The sequence below is a fragment of the Meles meles genome, chromosome 13 (genome assembly GCF_922984935.1).
Source record: "Meles meles chromosome 13, mMelMel3.1 paternal haplotype, whole genome shotgun sequence".
Lineage (NCBI taxonomy): Eukaryota > Metazoa > Chordata > Mammalia > Carnivora > Mustelidae > Meles > Meles meles.
This window is the reverse complement of record NC_060078.1, coordinates 78,850,735-78,870,588: the sequence shown is the minus strand read 5'-3', so window position 1 is coordinate 78,870,588 and position 19,854 is coordinate 78,850,735. Positions and strand designations below refer to the sequence as shown.

The 19,854-nt window shown below is 48.6% G+C and overlaps 1 protein-coding gene across 38 annotated transcripts in view; it reads right to left on the bottom strand.

Annotated features, from left to right (window-relative positions):
- DMBT1 (deleted in malignant brain tumors 1) overlaps positions 1-18,077 on the bottom strand; it is an 80,429-nt gene extending 62,352 nt beyond the window's left edge. For 26 of the 38 annotated variants that reach the window (XM_046026304.1, XM_046026312.1, XM_046026335.1 and 23 more), the window contains exon 1: positions 17,989-18,077. In XM_046026304.1, coding sequence (XP_045882260.1) covers positions 17,989-18,049 — 61 coding nt within the window. In that variant the 5' untranslated portion in view covers positions 18,050-18,077. Of the gene's footprint in view, positions 1-8,777; positions 8,854-17,988 lie in introns of those variants that run through there. The other 12 variants (XM_046026305.1, XM_046026314.1, XM_046026322.1 and 9 more) reach the window with 4 other exon arrangements.
- Positions 18,078-19,854: the final 1,777 nt, after the last annotated feature.

The window sequence follows — 19,854 nt, the reverse complement described above, 5'->3', positions numbered from 1 at the left end:
TGACATTTTTGAGAAACCAACAAACTACCTGTCCCAGTCACTTTAGAAATAGTTATTTTAGGGGCACCTGGTTCAGGGGCTCAGTCGGTTAAGCGTCTGACCCTTGATTTCAGCTCAGGTCATGATCTCAGGGTCCTGGGATCGAGCCCCACATCACGCTCTGCACTGCACTGGGCATGGAGACTGCTTGAGATTCTCTCTCTTTCTGCCCCTCTCTGCCCCTCTCCTCGCCCCAGCTCACACTCTCTCTTCTCTCTCTCTCTCTTTCTTAAAAAAAAAAAAAAAAAAAAGGTGTTTCAGAGCAGCTGTTCCCCAAGCGGGGGCCATGAATCAGCAGCAGCAGCAGTCAGCACCCAGAACGTCTTAAAACTGCAGATCCTTAGGGCTCCCTCAGACTTACGAATCAGGAGCTCTGGAGGCAGTGCCCAAATGTGGGTTGTAACAAGCACTCCAGGTGATTCTTTTTTTTTTTTTTTTTTTTAAGATTTTAGTTATTTATTTGACAGAGAGATCACAAGTAGGCAGAGAAGCAGGCAGAGAGAGTGGGGGAAGCAGGCTCCCTGCTGAGCAGAGAGCCCGACACAGGGCTTGATCCTAGGAACCTGAGATTATGACCTGAGCTGGAGACACAGGCCCAAGCCATTGAGCCACCCAGGCGCCCCACTCCAGATAATTCTGATACGTTTGAAAACCACAGAGTTGCAGCCTATGTAAAGGAAATGTAGCAGCAGTTTCAAGAGAGAGGTGAGATACACTTCCTTCAACAACTGCTTACAGAGACCCTCAGTATGCTGGATGCCTCAGGCAGGGGAGATCTGACACAGCAGGGTGTCTCCACCATCCTTCCTCCTTCGCGAGTTTGCTCTAGTGGGTGACATGGCCACGTAACCAGATGGAGGGCAAGGGACTTTGGTTGACAGGTGCCCAGGGTCTGGCGGAGATCATATGTGGTTCCCTGGTACTACTCCAGGAACTACAAGCAGATGTGAGCCAGGCAGGGGTGAAGACAGGGCTTACAGTAGACTCTGAGGAAGTCAGGACACTATGAATAAAGGCTCCTTCCAAACAGTCTTGTAAGAATAAAAGTACAGGGCCACCTGGCTGGCTCCGTTGGTAGAGCATCTAACTCTTGATCCCAAAGCTGTGAGGTCAAGCCCCCACATTGGGCGCGGATCCCACTTTAAAAATATATATTAAAAAGAAAGAATAAAAACACAAACTCCATGCAAATCTTCTTGGCAATCTCCTGCAGAGGAAGAGCTTTCTGAATGGAAGGACTGAATACAGAAATGTCAGTCACTGTAAACCCACCCACAGGCTTACTATAATTCCCGTTCGAAGGTTTTTCTTTGATTGAGTGGTTCTTTTTGAAGGGGGCGGTGGGAGGTTGGGGGAACCAGGTGGTGGGTAGGGAGGGCACGTATTGCATGGAGCACTGGGTGTTGTGCAAAAATAATGAATACTGTTACGCCGAAAAAAATTAATTAATTAATTTTAAAAAAGGGGGTGCCAAAGTTCTTTAGGAAAAATTAACAGGCTAAAGTTCTTGAAAAGGATTAGATTCTGACAGAGCAAAGTGGGGTTGGTGGGAGTGGGACTTATACACCCAGGACTTGGGACTGGGTCCACGGGTTCAAATTCTAGCTCTGCTGTTTATTCTTTCTCTAAAGCCAAGCAAGTCATTAACCTCACTCAACCCCAATCTCATCTGTAAAAGGGTAAGTACACGAACTACTTCATAAGGTTATTGTGAAGACAAAACCAAGAAAAAAATACATCAAGTGTTTAAGATAGTGTCTCTCATGTAGCTGGCATTCAAAAAAAAAATCATTAGCTCAAAAATATTTAGAATAAAGCAATGTGAATTAAAATATAGAGAAAAGGGGGGCCCCTGGGTGGCTCAGTGAGTTAAAGCCTCTGCCTTCGGCTCAGGCCACAATCTCAGGGTCCTGGGATCGAGCCCCGCATTGGGTTCTCCGCTCAGCGGGGAGACTGCTTCCTCCTCTCTCTCTGCCTGCCTCTGCCTACTTGTGATCTCTATCTGTCAAATAAATAAATAAAATCTTTAAAAATATATATAGAGAGAGAAAAGGGTGCCTGGGTGATTCAGGTGGTTAAGCATCTAACTCTTAATCTCAGGGTCCTGAGATGAGCCCTACATTGGGATCTATATTGTGCATGGAGCCTCCTTAAGATTCTCTTTCTCCCTCTCCCTCTGCCCCTTCCTACCCCACTTGCATCTCTATTATATATATATATGTGTGTGTGTGTGTGTGTGTGTGTGTGTAAGTATATTATTTTATATATATATATAATTTTAAAGATTGACACTGCACCAAAAAGCAAAATAATTTTTAGAACTAAAAAACTAAATATTTAAACCCACAAAAATAAGAAATTAGTTAAATGTTTATCTGATTTCTGTAAGAAATTTCTAGATTTAAAACCAGTAGGAAATCACAAAAGAAAATAGCAAGAAATTTAATTACATAAAAAATAAAAAAATATTTGTTCAGGAAAAAAAAAAAACAAAATCCAAAATGAAAGGCAAATAACAAACGGGAAGAATCTGTCATCAACATAATGGACAAAGTATTCATGATCAATTCTTATAGAAAGTTTATGCAAATTGACAAAGACACCAGCTTTCAAAAATATTGGACAATATTTTTTTAATATACAGACAATCAAGGAAAGAGAACATAAATGGCTTGAAAATGCTCACCCTCACTGTAAGCAAAGAAATGCAAACTGAAATAACTCTATACCATTTTCATCCAGCAATTCAGCTAAGATTTTTGAGCTATAATACTCAGATCTAGACAAAGCGTAGAAAATTGCCACTTTTGTTTTTTACCGATAGGGGAAAGAATGGGTACACGTCTGGGAAAATAATTTATCAATATGTTTTAGAAGCCTTAGAAGTAATCAACTCTTTGACTCTGTAATTCTACTTCAAAGGATATAGACAAAGGAGGGGCATCTGGGTGGCTCAGTTGGTTAAGCATCTGCCTTTCACTCAGGACACAATTGGATCCCCGGGTTCTGAGATTGAGCCCCGCCTCAGGCTCCCTACTCAGCCTGCTTCTCCCTCTCCTTCTGCCTCAGCTCATCCCCTCCCCCATTACCCCGCTCGTGCTCTCTCTCTCTCGAATTAATAAAATCTTTAAAAAGAGAGAGAGAGAATATAGCCAAAGGAAATAATCGCAATTTCTACAATGTGAACAAAGATGTGTGGGTGTTGACAGTACTGCCCATTACATAAAGACCCCGAAAGTGGTACAAGAAAAAGGGAGGGGTTAGTAAAAAGGTACCAATTATTGCTATGAGTAAGGTCTGAAAATCTAACGCAAACATGGTGGTTACAGTTGATCACACTGTATTTCACAGTTGAAATTTATTAAGGGAATAGTTCTCATCAAAAAAATAAATAAAATGGAGAGAGATAAACACGTGGGGTAATGCATGTGTTAACTCAGTGGGGAGCCTCTTTACAGCGGATACTTTTGTCTAATCACCATGGGGTGCACTTCAAGTGTCCTATAAGTTTATTAATAATCATACCTCAATAAAGCTGAAAAAATTTTAAAGATTTTATCTATTCATTTGAGAGAGAGAGAGAGAGCAGAAGCAGGGGGAGAGGCAGAGGGAAAGGGAGAAGCAGGCTCCCCACAGAGTTGGCTGCCTGACTCAGGGCTCCATCCCAGGACCTGGAGATCATGACCTGACCTGAAGGCAGATGCCCAACCGCCTGAGCCACCCAGGTGCCCCTAAAGCTGAAACTTTTAAAAAAGAAGAAAATCTAAAATGACCTCAATGTCCAAAAACTATGAATGGCATGTTAGAATCTTCAGGATATGAAGATAAATTATAGAAAAACTGTATGTTACACTATATTACATGTATCTTAAAAGAAACACATATTTTAACAACAGCCATCTTGAGTGATGGATTGGGGTGTTATTACTTTTTCTCTCATTTTTCTCTAGTTCCTGCTTCTTCTGCACTGACCCTGCATTAGGAGCTGTGATTTGAAGCTGAAGATGGAGATGGGGTGACAGGTTTTGTGGGAGGCAGGGTCTGTTCAGCACAGAAGGAATTGGAGTTGCCCGCTGAAGGACAAGAACAAGAGTGAAAGGGAAACTGAAGACCAAGGAAGAAAATGAAACTGATGGTAGAGAGCAGCAGAGAAGGAGGAAGGTCAAAGGGAAGAAGCAGAAGAGGAAGCGCTAATATTTTTGAGCAAGCTCTGTATTCCCAGCATGGAGCTAAGTGCTAGACACGTAGTACCCCACTTTACAAAATCGGTTACAGTACAAGTGTTGTGCACTTCTCTTCTGTAGCTGGAAATCCAAGACTTAGAAGGTAAAACAGCTTGTCCAAAGTCACACAGCTTACCAAGAAGGGAAACTCATGTCTGAGGTCAAGAGCCCCGCGCAAGGGTGCCACAGAACTCCGCTGTGTGCCTCCCCCAATTCAGATGAAAATGATGAGATTCCATTGCCACGTGTCAAAAAAGCAAAACACCTTGAAGTAATAATACGCAGTAATGTGGGTCATATTGCTCCCCATAAACTATACACAAAGACACAGAAATCCTGCTCAGGACCCAGCCTGGGGACATGCCTTTGGAGATGGCTCATGGGCACACGCTCTCTCTGGGTGAGCTGGCCCTGCACCAGGCATCCACGTTACTCTCTTATGTTCAGCAGGAGCCAGGCACGCTGGAGGCTCTTGGCCATGCAAGGTGCTGTGCTGGGTACTAAATGAGCAACACACAGTCCTTGTGCCCTCTACGGACCCCCAGCATAGCAGGATCCCTAGAAAAAATTCTCAGATAATTTGTTGCAAGTGTTAAGATGTCATGGGAGAATAAGAGTGACGACCATAGGATGACACCGTCCGTGTGTGTAGTATGTGTGTCTATATGTGTCTGTGTTTTTATGTGTGTCAGAGGGTGTACGTGTGTGTTTTAAGATTTTATTTATTTATTTGGCAGAGTGAGAGACAGCGAGAGAGGGAACACAAGCAGGGGGAGTGGGAGGGGGAAAAGCAGGCTTCCCACTGAGTAGGGAGCCCAAATGGGGCTCCATCCCAGGACACTGGGACTGTGACCTGAGCTGAAGGCAGATGCTTCACTGACTGAGCCACCCAAGTGCCCCGTGTGTGTGAGTGTGTCTGTGTGTGTGTGTGTGTGTTGAGAGTGTATGTCAAGGAGGGAGAGATTCCTGTGTAGGCAATATCCATGGTACTTAAAAAAAGACTGTTCCAGGGGAAGGGAACAGCATGAATGCAGTGAACAAGGCAAAGAGGCAGCACTACTGGAGTGGGGGAGGCAGGGAGTACAGATTGTTTGTACCAGACAGTGAGCTCCAAGGTATCCTGCAGAACAAATAAAATCTCAGGGTCAAAAGCAGCAAGGACCGTGTGGGGAACAGCGACACAAGAGGGAGATGCCCAGCAAGATGTGGAGACACATGGGGCTGGAGAATGCAACTGAGCAGGACTGTGGGGTTCTGGATGCCAGGCCCCCCCACCTGGACTCAGTCTGACACACCGCCATGAACTTTCTCCTCATTCTAGAACAGCCAGCAGACTGAGATCAGGCTGAGTCCCAGGATACCCATGGGTGAGTTTGCATAATGAACATCTGCTGAAGAAAGGAGAGCTTCTCTGGAAGGTAGCCTGGTGGCCTGTTATTTAAATGATTCAGAAGGGCCCCCCCCCCTTCCAAATGCCACCCATTCCATTCCATTTCCTCCTTCTTATTTAAGGCATTATTCATTGGAAACCCCCTGCTAAGCTGTGAAAAAGGTGTATACAAGGTTGAACAATCTGTTAGGAATTTATTTGTAAGCAATTGTTGTTTCCTCCTTTTGCAAATCATTGACCTGCAAGAAATGGGACTCAAGGCAGTGATGTTAAAGCAGCAATAGCCACGGAAGCCAAACTGTGGAAAGAACCAAGATGCCCTTCAACGGACGAATGGATAAGGAAGATGTGGTACATATACACGATGGAGTATTATGCCTCCATCAGAAAGGATGAATATCCAACTTTTGTAGCAACATGGACGGGACTGGAAGAGATTATGCTGAGTGAAATAAGTCAAGCAGAGAGACTCAAGTATCATATGGTTAAACTTATTTATGGAGCATAACAAAGAACATGGAGGACATGGGGAGATGGAGAGGAGAAGGGAGTTGAGGGAAACTGGAAGGGGAGATGAACCATGAGAGACTATGGACTCTGAAAAACAACCTGAGGGTTTTGAAGGGGCAGAGGGTGGGAGGTTGGGGGAACAAGGCGGTGGGTGATAGGGAGGGCACGTATTGCCTGGAGCATGGGGTGTGGTGCAAAAACAATGAATACAATTACCCTGAAAAATAAATAAATAAATAAATAAATAAATAAATAAATAAATAAATAAAATTTTTTTTGGAGTGACTTTGGAGTTAGAGAGAAGTTGCGGAGCTAATACCGAGAGAGAGCTCCCACACACCCTGCCGCCGTCCCCCCCCCCCCCCCCCCCCCGAGGGTATCGAGGGAGACCGTGATGCATTTGTCCTGGAGCTGGACTAGCCCTCGATCATGCCCCACTCACTGAACTCTGCCTTGATGTGGATTTTACCAGCTTTTCCTTTTCCTGTTCTAGGATCCAATCCAAGACACCACCTGGCACTTGGGAAGTGAGGTTTGGGAACAACGCTGGGACCCTGCGCAATAACAGTGAGTGGCTCCCAGGCACCCTGTCTGTGCCAGACGCGCTTGCTGACCTCATGTACATACAACCAGGAGGTTGGAACAAGGTCCCAGATGAGATGAGCAAACAGAGGCTTGCAGGGGTCCCTGAGCCAGGAAGAGACAGCTCCGAGACAGACGTGGCTAGAAGAGGCAGGGCTCCACCGCTCGTCCGGCCCAGCACGACCCAGGGGGCACTGAGCTTTTTCTCAAGGGCATGTGCAAGGACCAGAGCTGAGGACCCTCCGTTCCAGGTCCCTTAGCCTTCTGGTACCGGGCACCCCCGTGCCGCCCGGGGGCTCCGGCGTGAGGCAAACGCCGAGCGTCATCTCCTCAGCTCTCTGCATGGAGCAACAGGGTCGTTGGCCTGAAACTGCTACCCACGTGCCAGTGGACCAGCTCCAGGGTGGGATCCTGGCCCAGCCGCTCACTGCGGCCGACCTGGGACAAGCCACGCACCCTTCCCGGGGCTGTTGCCCGCATCCGCATGGGCAAGTGGTGACACGGAGCTCTGGGGTGGTCAGCAGAGTGACGCAGGAGGACACACGCACGCTGCTGCGCTGGGCACTCCGGACAGAGGAAGCACTTTGGGGAGGTCCGCTCCCACGTCTAAACTGCAAGCGTGGACACGCATGCGTGTGCGTGCGCGTGCGCATGCCCAGAACGTCGTGGGAAAACCACACGTTCCCTCAATCCACGAGTGCTGCTGCCCTCATCCGCTCTGTACATGAGAAGGCGGCTGCTCGCACCCTGTCCCTCAGGGGCCAACTTAAATCCCACGTCCCCTTTCAGCGCCCAAGCAAGCCCAGCGAATCCACATTCTAGAGATGAAAGCTAGAGCTAACAACACTGCGGCCATTTTCAAGTATTTTGATGGAGACACAATTTCCAGCCCCCAGATGGCCCCCGGGCCAGGGCCCACTGCTGTCCCCCTGACAAGAAAAGAAGGTGGGCGTCCTCTGTCCACCCGTCCGCCTGCGACAGGATGCCAGCCCCCCACATCGCAGAGAAGAGACCCACGCCCATCACCAGCACCAGGGTGAGGGGGCGTCCTTATGGGATGCTGCTTTCATGAAGGCAATTTCCCAAACGAACCTGCATCTCCAGAGCTTCCCCAATCAAACCTGGGGGTAGGACTGAGAGTTCTGGAAGTTCTCTACAAATTAGGGTACTTTTGCCCTGTCTTCTGAAATTCATGAATGTAGCAAAAGGTGACACCAAAGAAAGCAGGAGGGAGGTAGAAGAGAAGAAGGGAGGGAGGGAGAGAGGGAGGGAGGCAGAGAAAGGAGGAGGAAGGAAGGAAGAGAAAACAGAACGGAGGAACTGAGGCAGAGACACAGACAGAAGGGGAGAGACACAGATAGCTCACAGGCAGACTGGCTAGCCGGCCAGCTCACATAGTTTCTCCCTCCATCGACGCTGAGATGCCACAGCCACACTGACTTGCCAGTGGCTCTTTTGTGTACATTCAATACCTTCACACCCTAAGCTTCAGATCATTTCTCTAAAGCAGACAGTGACAGGCACAAAGTTGGAGTCTTAATGATCTTGTCTGTGCTCAGCAACTTGACCTGAGTTTACTTGGTAAATACTACCAAGCCATAGACACCTGCAGAAAGAAACCACGTAATGAGTGTTTTCAGGGGCCGTCTTACTGCCCATTTTAGACTACACAAACCACGTCCTTAACTAGCGATGTCAAAGTTTTATAGTCTATTAATAGTACACATGCCCTTTTCCTTAACTTCAGGAATTTTTCTACAGCAAATCATTTTCTTAGTTGAGCGACTCCTCGAAACATCGACATAATGATTGACTTTTTCTAGCTACGACCATTGTATTTCCAGCCAAAACAGAACCAAAAACCACAAACAAACAAACAAATAGCCATTCCTTGTCAATACGTGCAATGACAATTATGAGCAAAGCATTGCCCCACGATGGAAAGTCTAGCACCAAGGAATAAGTAGATAGAATCTTCCATGAGTTGGATTCACAAGAGTGAAATTAACGAATAGAAGAGTTGAGATATATACCTGCAGAAAGAAATGGATCCAGTAAAAGACATATTTCAAGGATGACTATGGAGATCCCCATTTTGCTGGGCTCTTCTCAATTTGAATAAAAATACGTGGACATTTATAGGTTCCCTGCTGAAAGGAGGCGTGTCCCCCAGGGTGGTATATTTCTATTGCTGCCATAAATCAGCGTGAAGGAAGTGAGAACTTGAGTTAACAGTCTATGGGGAAAGAGAAATTGAAGACCAAGGAAGAAAATAAAACTGATGGTAGAGAGCAGCAGAGAAGGAGGAAGGTCAAAGGGAAGAAGCAGAAGAGGAAGCGCTAATATTTTTGAGCAAGCTCTGTATTCCCAGCATGGAGCTAAGTGCTAGACACGTAGTACCCCACTTTACAAAATCGGTTACAGTACAAGTGTTGTGCACTTCTCTTCTGTAGCTGGAAATCCAAGACTTAGAAGGTAAAACAGCTTGTCCAAAGTCACACAGCTTACCAAGAAGGGAGACTCATGTCTGAGGTCAAGAGCCCCGCGCAAGGGTGCCACAGAACTCCGCTGTGTGCCTCCCCCAATTCAGATGAAAATGATGAGATTCCATTGCCACGTGTCAAAAAAGCAAAACACCTTGAAGTAATAATACGCAGTAATGTGGGTCATATTGCTCCCCATAAACTATACACAAAGACACAGAAATCCTGCTCAGGACCCAGCCTGGGGACATGCCTTTGGAGATGGCTCATGGGCACACGCTCTCTCTGGGTGAGCTGGCCCTGCACCAGGCATCCACGTTACTCTCTTATGTTCAGCAGGAGCCAGGCACGCTGGAGGCTCTTGGCCATGCAAGGTGCTGTGCTGGGTACTAAATGAGCAACACACAGTCCTTGTGCCCTCTACGGACCCCCAGCATAGCAGGATCCCTAGAAAAAATTCTCAGATAATTTGTTGCAAGTGTTAAGATGTCATGGGAGAATAAGAGTGACGACCATAGGATGACACCGTCCGTGTGTGTAGTATGTGTGTCTATATGTGTCTGTGTTTTTATGTGTGTCAGAGGGTGTACGTGTGTGTTTTAAGATTTTATTTATTTATTTGGCAGAGTGAGAGACAGCGAGAGAGGGAACACAAGCAGGGGGAGTGGGAGGGGGAAAAGCAGGCTTCCCACTGAGTAGGGAGCCCAAATGGGGCTCCATCCCAGGACACTGGGACTGTGACCTGAGCTGAAGGCAGATGCTTCACTGACTGAGCCACCCAAGTGCCCCGTGTGTGTGAGTGTGTCTGTGTGTGTGTGTGTGTGTTGAGAGTGTATGTCAAGGAGGGAGAGATTCCTGTGTAGGCAATATCCATGGTACTTAAAAAAAGACTGTTCCAGGGGAAGGGAACAGCATGAATGCAGTGAACAAGGCAAAGAGGCAGCACTACTGGAGTGGGGGAGGCAGGGAGTACAGATTGTTTGTACCAGACAGTGAGCTCCAAGGTATCCTGCAGAACAAATAAAATCTCAGGGTCAAAAGCAGCAAGGACCGTGTGGGGAACAGCGACACAAGAGGGAGATGCCCAGCAAGATGTGGAGACACATGGGGCTGGAGAATGCAACTGAGCAGGACTGTGGGGTTCTGGATGCCAGGCCCCCCCACCTGGACTCAGTCTGACACACCGCCATGAACTTTCTCCTCATTCTAGAACAGCCAGCAGACTGAGATCAGGCTGAGTCCCAGGATACCCATGGGTGAGTTTGCATAATGAACATCTGCTGAAGAAAGGAGAGCTTCTCTGGAAGGTAGCCTGGTGGCCTGTTATTTAAATGATTCAGAAGGGCCCCCCCCCCTTCCAAATGCCACCCATTCCATTCCATTTCCTCCTTCTTATTTAAGGCATTATTCATTGGAAACCCCCTGCTAAGCTGTGAAAAAGGTGTATACAAGGTTGAACAATCTGTTAGGAATTTATTTGTAAGCAATTGTTGTTTCCTCCTTTTGCAAATCATTGACCTGCAAGAAATGGGACTCAAGGCAGTGATGTTAAAGCAGCAATAGCCACGGAAGCCAAACTGTGGAAAGAACCAAGATGCCCTTCAACGGACGAATGGATAAGGAAGATGTGGTACATATACACGATGGAGTATTATGCCTCCATCAGAAAGGATGAATATCCAACTTTTGTAGCAACATGGACGGGACTGGAAGAGATTATGCTGAGTGAAATAAGTCAAGCAGAGAGACTCAAGTATCATATGGTTAAACTTATTTATGGAGCATAACAAAGAACATGGAGGACATGGGGAGATGGAGAGGAGAAGGGAGTTGAGGGAAACTGGAAGGGGAGATGAACCATGAGAGACTATGGACTCTGAAAAACAACCTGAGGGTTTTGAAGGGGCAGAGGGTGGGAGGTTGGGGGAACAAGGCGGTGGGTGATAGGGAGGGCACGTATTGCCTGGAGCATGGGGTGTGGTGCAAAAACAATGAATACAATTACCCTGAAAAATAAATAAATAAATAAATAAATAAATAAATAAATAAATAAAATTTTTTTTGGAGTGACTTTGGAGTTAGAGAGAAGTTGCGGAGCTAATACCGAGAGAGAGCTCCCACACACCCTGCCGCCGTCCCCCCCCCCCCCCCCCCCCCCCGAGGGTATCGAGGGAGACCGTGATGCATTTGTCCTGGAGCTGGACTAGCCCTCGATCATGCCCCACTCACTGAACTCTGCCTTGATGTGGATTTTACCAGCTTTTCCTTTTCCTGTTCTAGGATCCAATCCAAGACACCACCTGGCACTTGGGAAGTGAGGTTTGGGAACAACGCTGGGACCCTGCGCAATAACAGTGAGTGGCTCCCAGGCACCCTGTCTGTGCCAGACGCGCTTGCTGACCTCATGTACATACAACCAGGAGGTTGGAACAAGGTCCCAGATGAGATGAGCAAACAGAGGCTTGCAGGGGTCCCTGAGCCAGGAAGAGACAGCTCCGAGACAGACGTGGCTAGAAGAGGCAGGGCTCCACCGCTCGTCCGGCCCAGCACGACCCAGGGGGCACTGAGCTTTTTCTCAAGGGCATGTGCAAGGACCAGAGCTGAGGACCCTCCGTTCCAGGTCCCTTAGCCTTCTGGTACCGGGCACCCCCGTGCCGCCCGGGGGCTCCGGCGTGAGGCAAACGCCGAGCGTCATCTCCTCAGCTCTCTGCATGGAGCAACAGGGTCGTTGGCCTGAAACTGCTACCCACGTGCCAGTGGACCAGCTCCAGGGTGGGATCCTGGCCCAGCCGCTCACTGCGGCCGACCTGGGACAAGCCACGCACCCTTCCCGGGGCTGTTGCCCGCATCCGCATGGGCAAGTGGTGACACGGAGCTCTGGGGTGGTCAGCAGAGTGACGCAGGAGGACACACGCACGCTGCTGCGCTGGGCACTCCGGACAGAGGAAGCACTTTGGGGAGGTCCGCTCCCACGTCTAAACTGCAAGCGTGGACACGCATGCGTGTGCGTGCGCGTGCGCATGCCCAGAACGTCGTGGGAAAACCACACGTTCCCTCAATCCACGAGTGCTGCTGTCCTCGCCCGCTCTGTACATGAGAAGGCGGCTGCTCGCACCCTGTCCCTCAGGGGCCAACTTAAATCCCACGTCCCCTTTCAGCGCCCAAGCAAGCCCAGCGAATCCACATTCTAGAGATGAAAGCTAGAGCTAACAACACTGCGGCCATTTTCAAGTATTTTGATGGAGACACAATTTCCAGCCCCCAGATGGCCCCCGGGCCAGGGCCCACTGCTGTCCCCCTGACAAGAAAAGAAGGTGGGCGTCCTCTGTCCACCCGTCCGCCTGCGACAGGATGCCAGCCCCCCACATCGCAGAGAAGAGACCCACGCCCATCACCAGCACCAGGGTGAGGGGGCGTCCTTATGGGATGCTGCTTTCATGAAGGCAATTTCCCAAACGAACCTGCATCTCCAGAGCTTCCCCAATCAAACCTGGGGGTAGGACTGAGAGTTCTGGAAGTTCTCTACAAATTAGGGTACTTTCACCCTGTCTTCTGAAATTCATGAATGCAGCAAAAGGTGACACCAAAGAAAGCAGGAGGGAGGTAGAAGAGAAGAAGGAAGGAAGGGAGGGAGGGAGGGAGGCAGGGAAACGAGGAGGAGGGAAGGAAGAGAAAACAGAACGGAGGAACTGAGGCAGAGACACAGACAGAAGGGGAGAGACACAGATAGCTCACAGGCAGACTGGCTAGCCGGCCAGCTCACATAGTTTCTCCCTCCATCGACGCTGAGATGCCACAGCCACACTGACTTGCCAGTGGCTCTTTTGTGTACATTCAATACCTTCACACCCTAAGCTTCAGACCATTTCTCTAAAGCAGACAGTGACAGGCACAAAGTTGGAGTCTTAATGATCTTGTCTGTGCTCAGCAACTTGACCTGAGTTTACTTGGTAAATACTACTAAGCCATAGACACCTGCAGAATGAAACCATGTAATGAGTGTTTTCAGGGGCCGTCTTACTGCCCATTTTAGACTACACAAACCACGTCCTTAACTAGCGATGTCAAAGTTTTATAGTCTATTAATAGTACACATGCCCTTTTCCTTAACTTCAGGAATTTTTCTACAGCAAATCAGTCATTTTCTTAGTTGAGCAACTCCTTGAAACATCGACATAATGATTGACTTTTTCTAGCTACGACATTGTATTTCCAGCCAAAACAGAACCAAAAACCACAAACAAACAAACAAACAAATAGCCATTCCTTGTCAATACATGCAATGACAATTATGAGCAAAGCATTGCCCCACGATGGAAAGTCTAGCACCAAGGAATAAGTAGATAGAATCTTCCATGAGTTGGATTCACAAGAGTGAAATTAACGAATAGAAGAGTTGAGATATATACCTGCAGAAAGAAATGGATCCAGTAAAAGACATATTTCAAGGATGACTATGGAGATCCCCATTTTGCTGGGCTCTTCTCAATTTGAATAAAAATACGTGGACATTTATAGGTTCCCTGCTGAAAGGAGGCGTGTCGCCCAGGGTGGTATATTTCTATTGCTGCCATAAATCAGCGTGAAGGAAGTGAGAACTTGAGTTAACAGTCTATGGGGAAAGAGAAATTGAAGACCAAGGAAGAAAATGAAACTGATGGTAGAGAGCAGCAGAGAAGGAGGAAGGTCAAAGGGAAGAAGCAGAAGAGGAAGCGCTAATATTTTTGAGCAAGCTCTGTATTCCCAGCATGGAGCTAAGTGCTAGACACGTAGTACCCCACTTTACAAAATCGGTTACAGTACAAGTGTTGTGCACTTCTCTTCTGTAGCTGGAAATCCAAGACTTAGAAGGTAAAACAGCTTGTCCAAAGTCACACAGCTTACCAAGAAGGGAGACTCATGTCTGAGGTCAAGAGCCCCGCGCAAGGGTGCCACAGAACTCCGCTGTGTGCCTCCCCCAATTCAGATGAAAATGATGAGATTCCATTGCCACGTGTCAAAAAAGCAAAACACCTTGAAGTAATAATACGCAGTAATGTGGGTCATATTGCTCCCCATAAACTATACACAAAGACACAGAAATCCTGCTCAGGACCCAGCCTGGGGACATGCCTTTGGAGATGGCTCATGGGCACACGCTCTCTCTGGGTGAGCTGGCCCTGCACCAGGCATCCACGTTACTCTCTTATGTTCAGCAGGAGCCAGGCACGCTGGAGGCTCTTGGCCATGCAAGGTGCTGTGCTGGGTACTAAATGAGCAACACACAGTCCTTGCCCTCTACAGACCCCCAGCATAGCAGGATAAATTCACAGATAATTTGTTGCAAGTGTTAAGATGTCTTGGGAGAATAAGAGTGACGACCATAGGATGACACTGTCCCTGTGTGTAGTATGTGTGTCTATATGTGTCTGTGTTTTTGTTTGTGTCAGAGGGTGTATGTGTGTCTTTTAAGATTTTATTTATTTATTTGGCAGAGTGAGAGACAGCGAGAGAGGGAACACAACCAGGGGGAGTGGGAGGGGGAAAAGCAGGCTTCCCACAGAGCAGGAAGCCCAAACAGGGCTCAATCCCAAGACACTAGGACCGTGACCTGAGCCGAAGGCAGATGCTTCACTGACTGAGCCACCCAGGTGCCCCGTGTGTGTATGTGTGTGTGTGTTGAGAGTGTATGTCAAGGAGGGAGAGATTCCTGTGTAGGCAGTATCTATGGTACTTTAAAAAAGACTGTTCCAGGGGAAGGGAACAGCATGAATGCAGTGAACAAGGCAAAGAGGCAGCACTACTGGAGTGGGGGAGGCAGGGAGTACAGATTGTTTGTACCAGACAGTGAGCTCCAAGGTATCCTGCAGAACAAATAAAATCTCGGGGTCAAAAGCAGCAAGGACCGTGTGGGGAACAGCGACAAAGGAGGGAGATGCCCAGCAAGATGTGGAGACACATGGGGCTGGAGAAGACAACTGAGCAGGGCTTCGGTGTTCTGGATGCCAGTCCCCCCACCTGGACTCAGTCTGACACACCGCCATGAACTTTCTCCTCATTCTAGAACAGCCAGCAGACTGAGATCAGGCTGAGTCCCAGGATACCCATGGGTGAGTTTGCATAATGAACATCTGCTGAAGAAAGGAGAGCTTCTCTGGAAGGTAGCCTGGTGGCCTGTTATTTAAATGATTCAGAAGTGTTCCCCCCTTCCAAATGCCACCCACATGAAACATGTTCTCACAGCATCTGAATGTCCCTTCATTCGATTTCCTTCTTATTTAAGGCATTACTGATCGGAAACCCCCTGCTAAGCTGTGAAAAAGGTGCCTACAAGGTTGAACAATCTGTTGGGAATTCATTTGTAAGCAATTGTTGCTTCCTCGTTTTGCAAATCATTGGCCTGCAAGAAATGGGACCCAAGGCAGTGATGTTAAAAATTTTCTTGGAGTAACTTTGGAGTTAGAGAGAGTTGCGGAGCTAATACCGAGAGAGAGCTCCCACACACCCTGCCGCCGTCCGCCCGAGGGTATCGAGGGAGACCGTGATGCATTTGTCATGGTGCTGGTCTAGCCCTCGATCATGCCCCACTCACTGAACTCTGCCTTGATGTGGATTTTACCAGCTTTTCCTTTTCCTGTTCTAGGATCCAATCCAAGACACCACCTGGCACTTGGGAAGTGAGGTTTGGGAACAACGTTGGGACCCTGCGCAATAACAGTGAGTGGCTCCCAGGCACCCTGTCTGTGCCAGACGCTGCTTGCTGACCTCATGTCCACACCACCAGGAAGGTTGGAACAAGGTCCCAGATGAGATGAGCAAACAGAGGCTTGCAGGGGTCCCAGAGCCAGGAAGAGACAGCCCCGAAGACGTGGCTAGAAGAGGCAGGGCTCCACGGTTCCTCCGGCCCAGAACAACCCTGGGGGCACTGAGCTTTTTCTCAAGGGCCTGTGCAAGGACCAGAGCTAAGGGCCGTTCCAGCTGCCTTAGCCCTTCTCGTGCCGGGGACCCCCGCCCCGCCCTGCCCTGGGGCTCCAGCGTGAGGCAAACGCCTAGCATCATCTCCTCAGCTCTCTGCATGGAGCAACAGGGTTGTTGGGCCCAAACTACTACCCGCGTGCCAGTACCAGCTCCAGGGAGGAATCCTGGCCCAGCCGCTCACTGCGGCCGACCTGGGACAAGCCACGCACCCTTCCCGGGGCTGTTGCCCGCATCCGCATGGGCAAGTGGTGACACGGAGCTCTGGGGTGGTCAGCAGAGTGACGCAGGAGGACACACGCACGCTGCTGCGCTGGGCACTCCGGACAGAGGAAGCACTTTGGGGAGGTCCGCTCCCACGTCTAAACTGCAAGCGTGGACACGCATGTGTGTGCGTGCGCGTGCGCTTGCCCAGAACGTCGTGGGAAAACCACACGTTCCCTCAATCCACGAGCGCTGCTGCCCTCATCCGCTCTGTACATAATAAGGCGGCTGCTCGCACCCTGTCCCTCAGGGGCCAACTTAAATCCCACGTCCCCTTTCAGCGCCCAAGCAAGCCCAGCGAATCCACATTCTAGAGATGAAAGCTAGAGCTAACAACACTGTGGCCATTTTCAAGTATTTTGATGGAGACACAATTTCCAGCCCCCAGATGGCCCCCGGGCCAGGGCCCACTGCTGTCCCCCTGACAAGAAAAGAAGGTGGGCGTCCTCTGTCCACCCGTCCGCCTGCGACAGGATGCCAGCCCCCCACATCGCAGAGAAGAGACCCACGCCCATCACCAGCACCAGGGTGAGGGGGCGTCCTTATGGGATGCTGCTTTCATGAAGGCAATTTCCCAAACGAACCTGCATCTCCAGAGCTTCCCCAATCAAACCTGGGGGTAGGACTGAGAGTTCTGGAAGTTCTCTACAAATTAGGGTACTTTTGCCCTGTCTTCTGAAATTCATGAATGTAGCAAAAGGTGACACCAAAGAAAGCAGGAGGGAGGTAGAAGAGAAGAAGGGAGGGAGGGAGAGAGGGAGGGAGGCAGAGAAAGGAGGAGGAAGGAAGGAAGAGAAAACAGAACGGAGGAACTGAGGCAGAGACACAGACAGAAGGGGAGAGACACAGATAGCTCACAGGCAGACTGGCTAGCCGGCCAGCTCACATAGTTTCTCCCTCCATCGACGCTGAGATGCCACAGCCACACTGACTTGCCAGTGGCTCTTTTGTGTACATTCAATACCTTCACACCCTAAGCTTCAGATCATTTCTCTAAAGCAGACAGTGACAGGCACAAAGTTGGAGTCTTAATGATCTTGTCTGTGCTCAGCAACTTGACCTGAGTTTACTTGGTAAATACTACCAAGCCATAGACACCTGCAGAAAGAAACCACGTAATGAGTGTTTTCAGGGGCCGTCTTACTGCCCATTTTAGACTACACAAACCACGTCCTTAACTAGCGATGTCAAAGTTTTATAGTCTATTAATAGTACACATGCCCTTTTCCTTAACTTCAGGAATTTTTCTACGGCAAATCAATCATTTCCTTAGTTGAGCTACTCCTCGAAACATCGACATAATGATTGACTTTTTCTAACTATGACCACTGTATTTCTCAGCCAAAACCAACCAAAAAAAAAAAGCGAAGCCATTCCTTGTCAATACATGCAATGACAATTATGAGCAAAGCATTGCCTCCTCTTTGGTACAAAACTCCCCTCACGATGGAAAGTCTAGCACCAGGGAATAAGTAGATAGAATCTGCCATGACTTGGATTCACAAGAGTGAAATTAACAAATAGAAGAGTTAGAGATATATACCTGCAGAAAGAACTGGAGCCAGTAAAAGACATATTTCAAGGATGACTATGGAGATCCCCATTTTGCTGGGCTCTTCTCAATTCGAATAAAAATACGTGGACATTTATAGGTTCCCTGCTGAAAGGAGGCGTGTCGCCCAGGGTGGTATATTTCTATTGCTGCTATAAATCAGCGTGAAGGAAGTGAGGACTTGAGCTAGCAGTCGACGGCTAATCAGTGGGAACAAGTTAGGTGTGTTAGATTGATTGCTGTATGAATGACCTGGCAGTTCTCCAGTGCCAGACGCAGGGGCAGTGATACAGTTCCCCATTTCCTTTTAGGAGCAACTCAAGGACTCTCAGGTGCTCTCTGAATAGAGGCTCAATTTTAATCGTGGAGAAATTGAATTAACTTGTGAGAAGTCAGAAGATGCGGGGCAGAGCAGGATGTGGGCTGCTGGGCAAACACAGGACGTGGTGCCAAGGGGAAAAGCATCTCTGGGATGATTTGTCCTGGCAATGCACTCTCCTCCTGGCCATTTGCCTTGGAGAAACCACATGCTGGAAGAGTAGCAGGTGTGAGGGCTGAGCGCGTAGGTGAAGGCTGAGTGCGCAGGTTCTGTGGGCTCGAATAACTTCCACCATCTTCTGGATCTCACACTAATCCTGTAGCACAGGAGCTGAGAAACATGTGACCTCAAACCGAACCACTTCCAACCCTATCACAGGCTTTGATTTCTTGGCCCTTGGCATTCACGTTGTATAACTCTTGGAGCTTGGCAAACCCACAATCCTTGACCTCCTGCTATCTCACACACCGTCCCTCTTCTTGGGTTTCTTATGTAGCTATCACTTTGCCCTCTATCACCAGACTCTGGTAAACCCCTACCATCTCCAAGAAGGTTACCTGTCATTTATTTTTATCAAAATGTTCCCAGGGGTTGGTCGCCCTAGCATATGGCTTTGTAGCGTTTGCCTCTGTTATCCTGACCTGGAGGAGCGGTGTCCCTCCTCTCCACTGATACACTGAGACTATCAGACGCCACTTGGCTGCCTTGCCATTAGGTGCTAACACATCCTTTCCTGGTGCTTCATTCTGGAAGGATACCGGGAACCTGTGCCAATCAGGATTTAATGCTGGGCGTCCCACACTTGGCTTCATCCAGATGAAAGATACATTCAACCTAGGGATTTCACTTTTAATCCTGTTGTTCTCAACTTCCACTTCTCCCCCTGACGAAAGCAGGCACATTTCTGGAAGAGAGCCTCACTGTTTTTTCTTCTCCAGCTGTCAGCCCAACAATTGGTACGTATCAGGTGACAGGAGAGCAAGGAAGCCCATCTGCTAGGAATGCCTGAGACCACACAGCACGTCGGATTCCTCTGCAGAAATCCTGGTGGGCTGGGCGGAAAATGAACATGGAAGTGGGTCTGGGATCAGCAGAACAAGGGAGCTGCGATTGCTTAGTGATGTCTGCCTTGAGCAGAGCAGAGCAAAGGGGTGGTAAGAGTATGAAATATCTGTGAGGGAGAAGGGGATCAATGTGTCTTTCCCTTTCTTGAAGCACACTGCCTGATCCACATGGTGACAATTACAGCAGGGCCGGTGAGCATTCAAGCAAGGTGCATTGGGAACACACAGAAAAAGTATCTGAATCAGATGACAGAGGCAGTTTCTCAGAGAGGGGGACACCTAAACATAGTCTTCATATATAAACAGGGGCCATCCGGTGACCACCAGGGGGAAGACCCGGAGAGGACCAAGGCATCACTCTCTGGACCATGTGAGAAAGGCGGCAAGAGGGTGTCCTGCCAGAAGACCGGGGGATAAACCCCATCGACAGCTCAGCTCAGACTGGGAACATCTTTCTTGGAACTCGGTAGGATT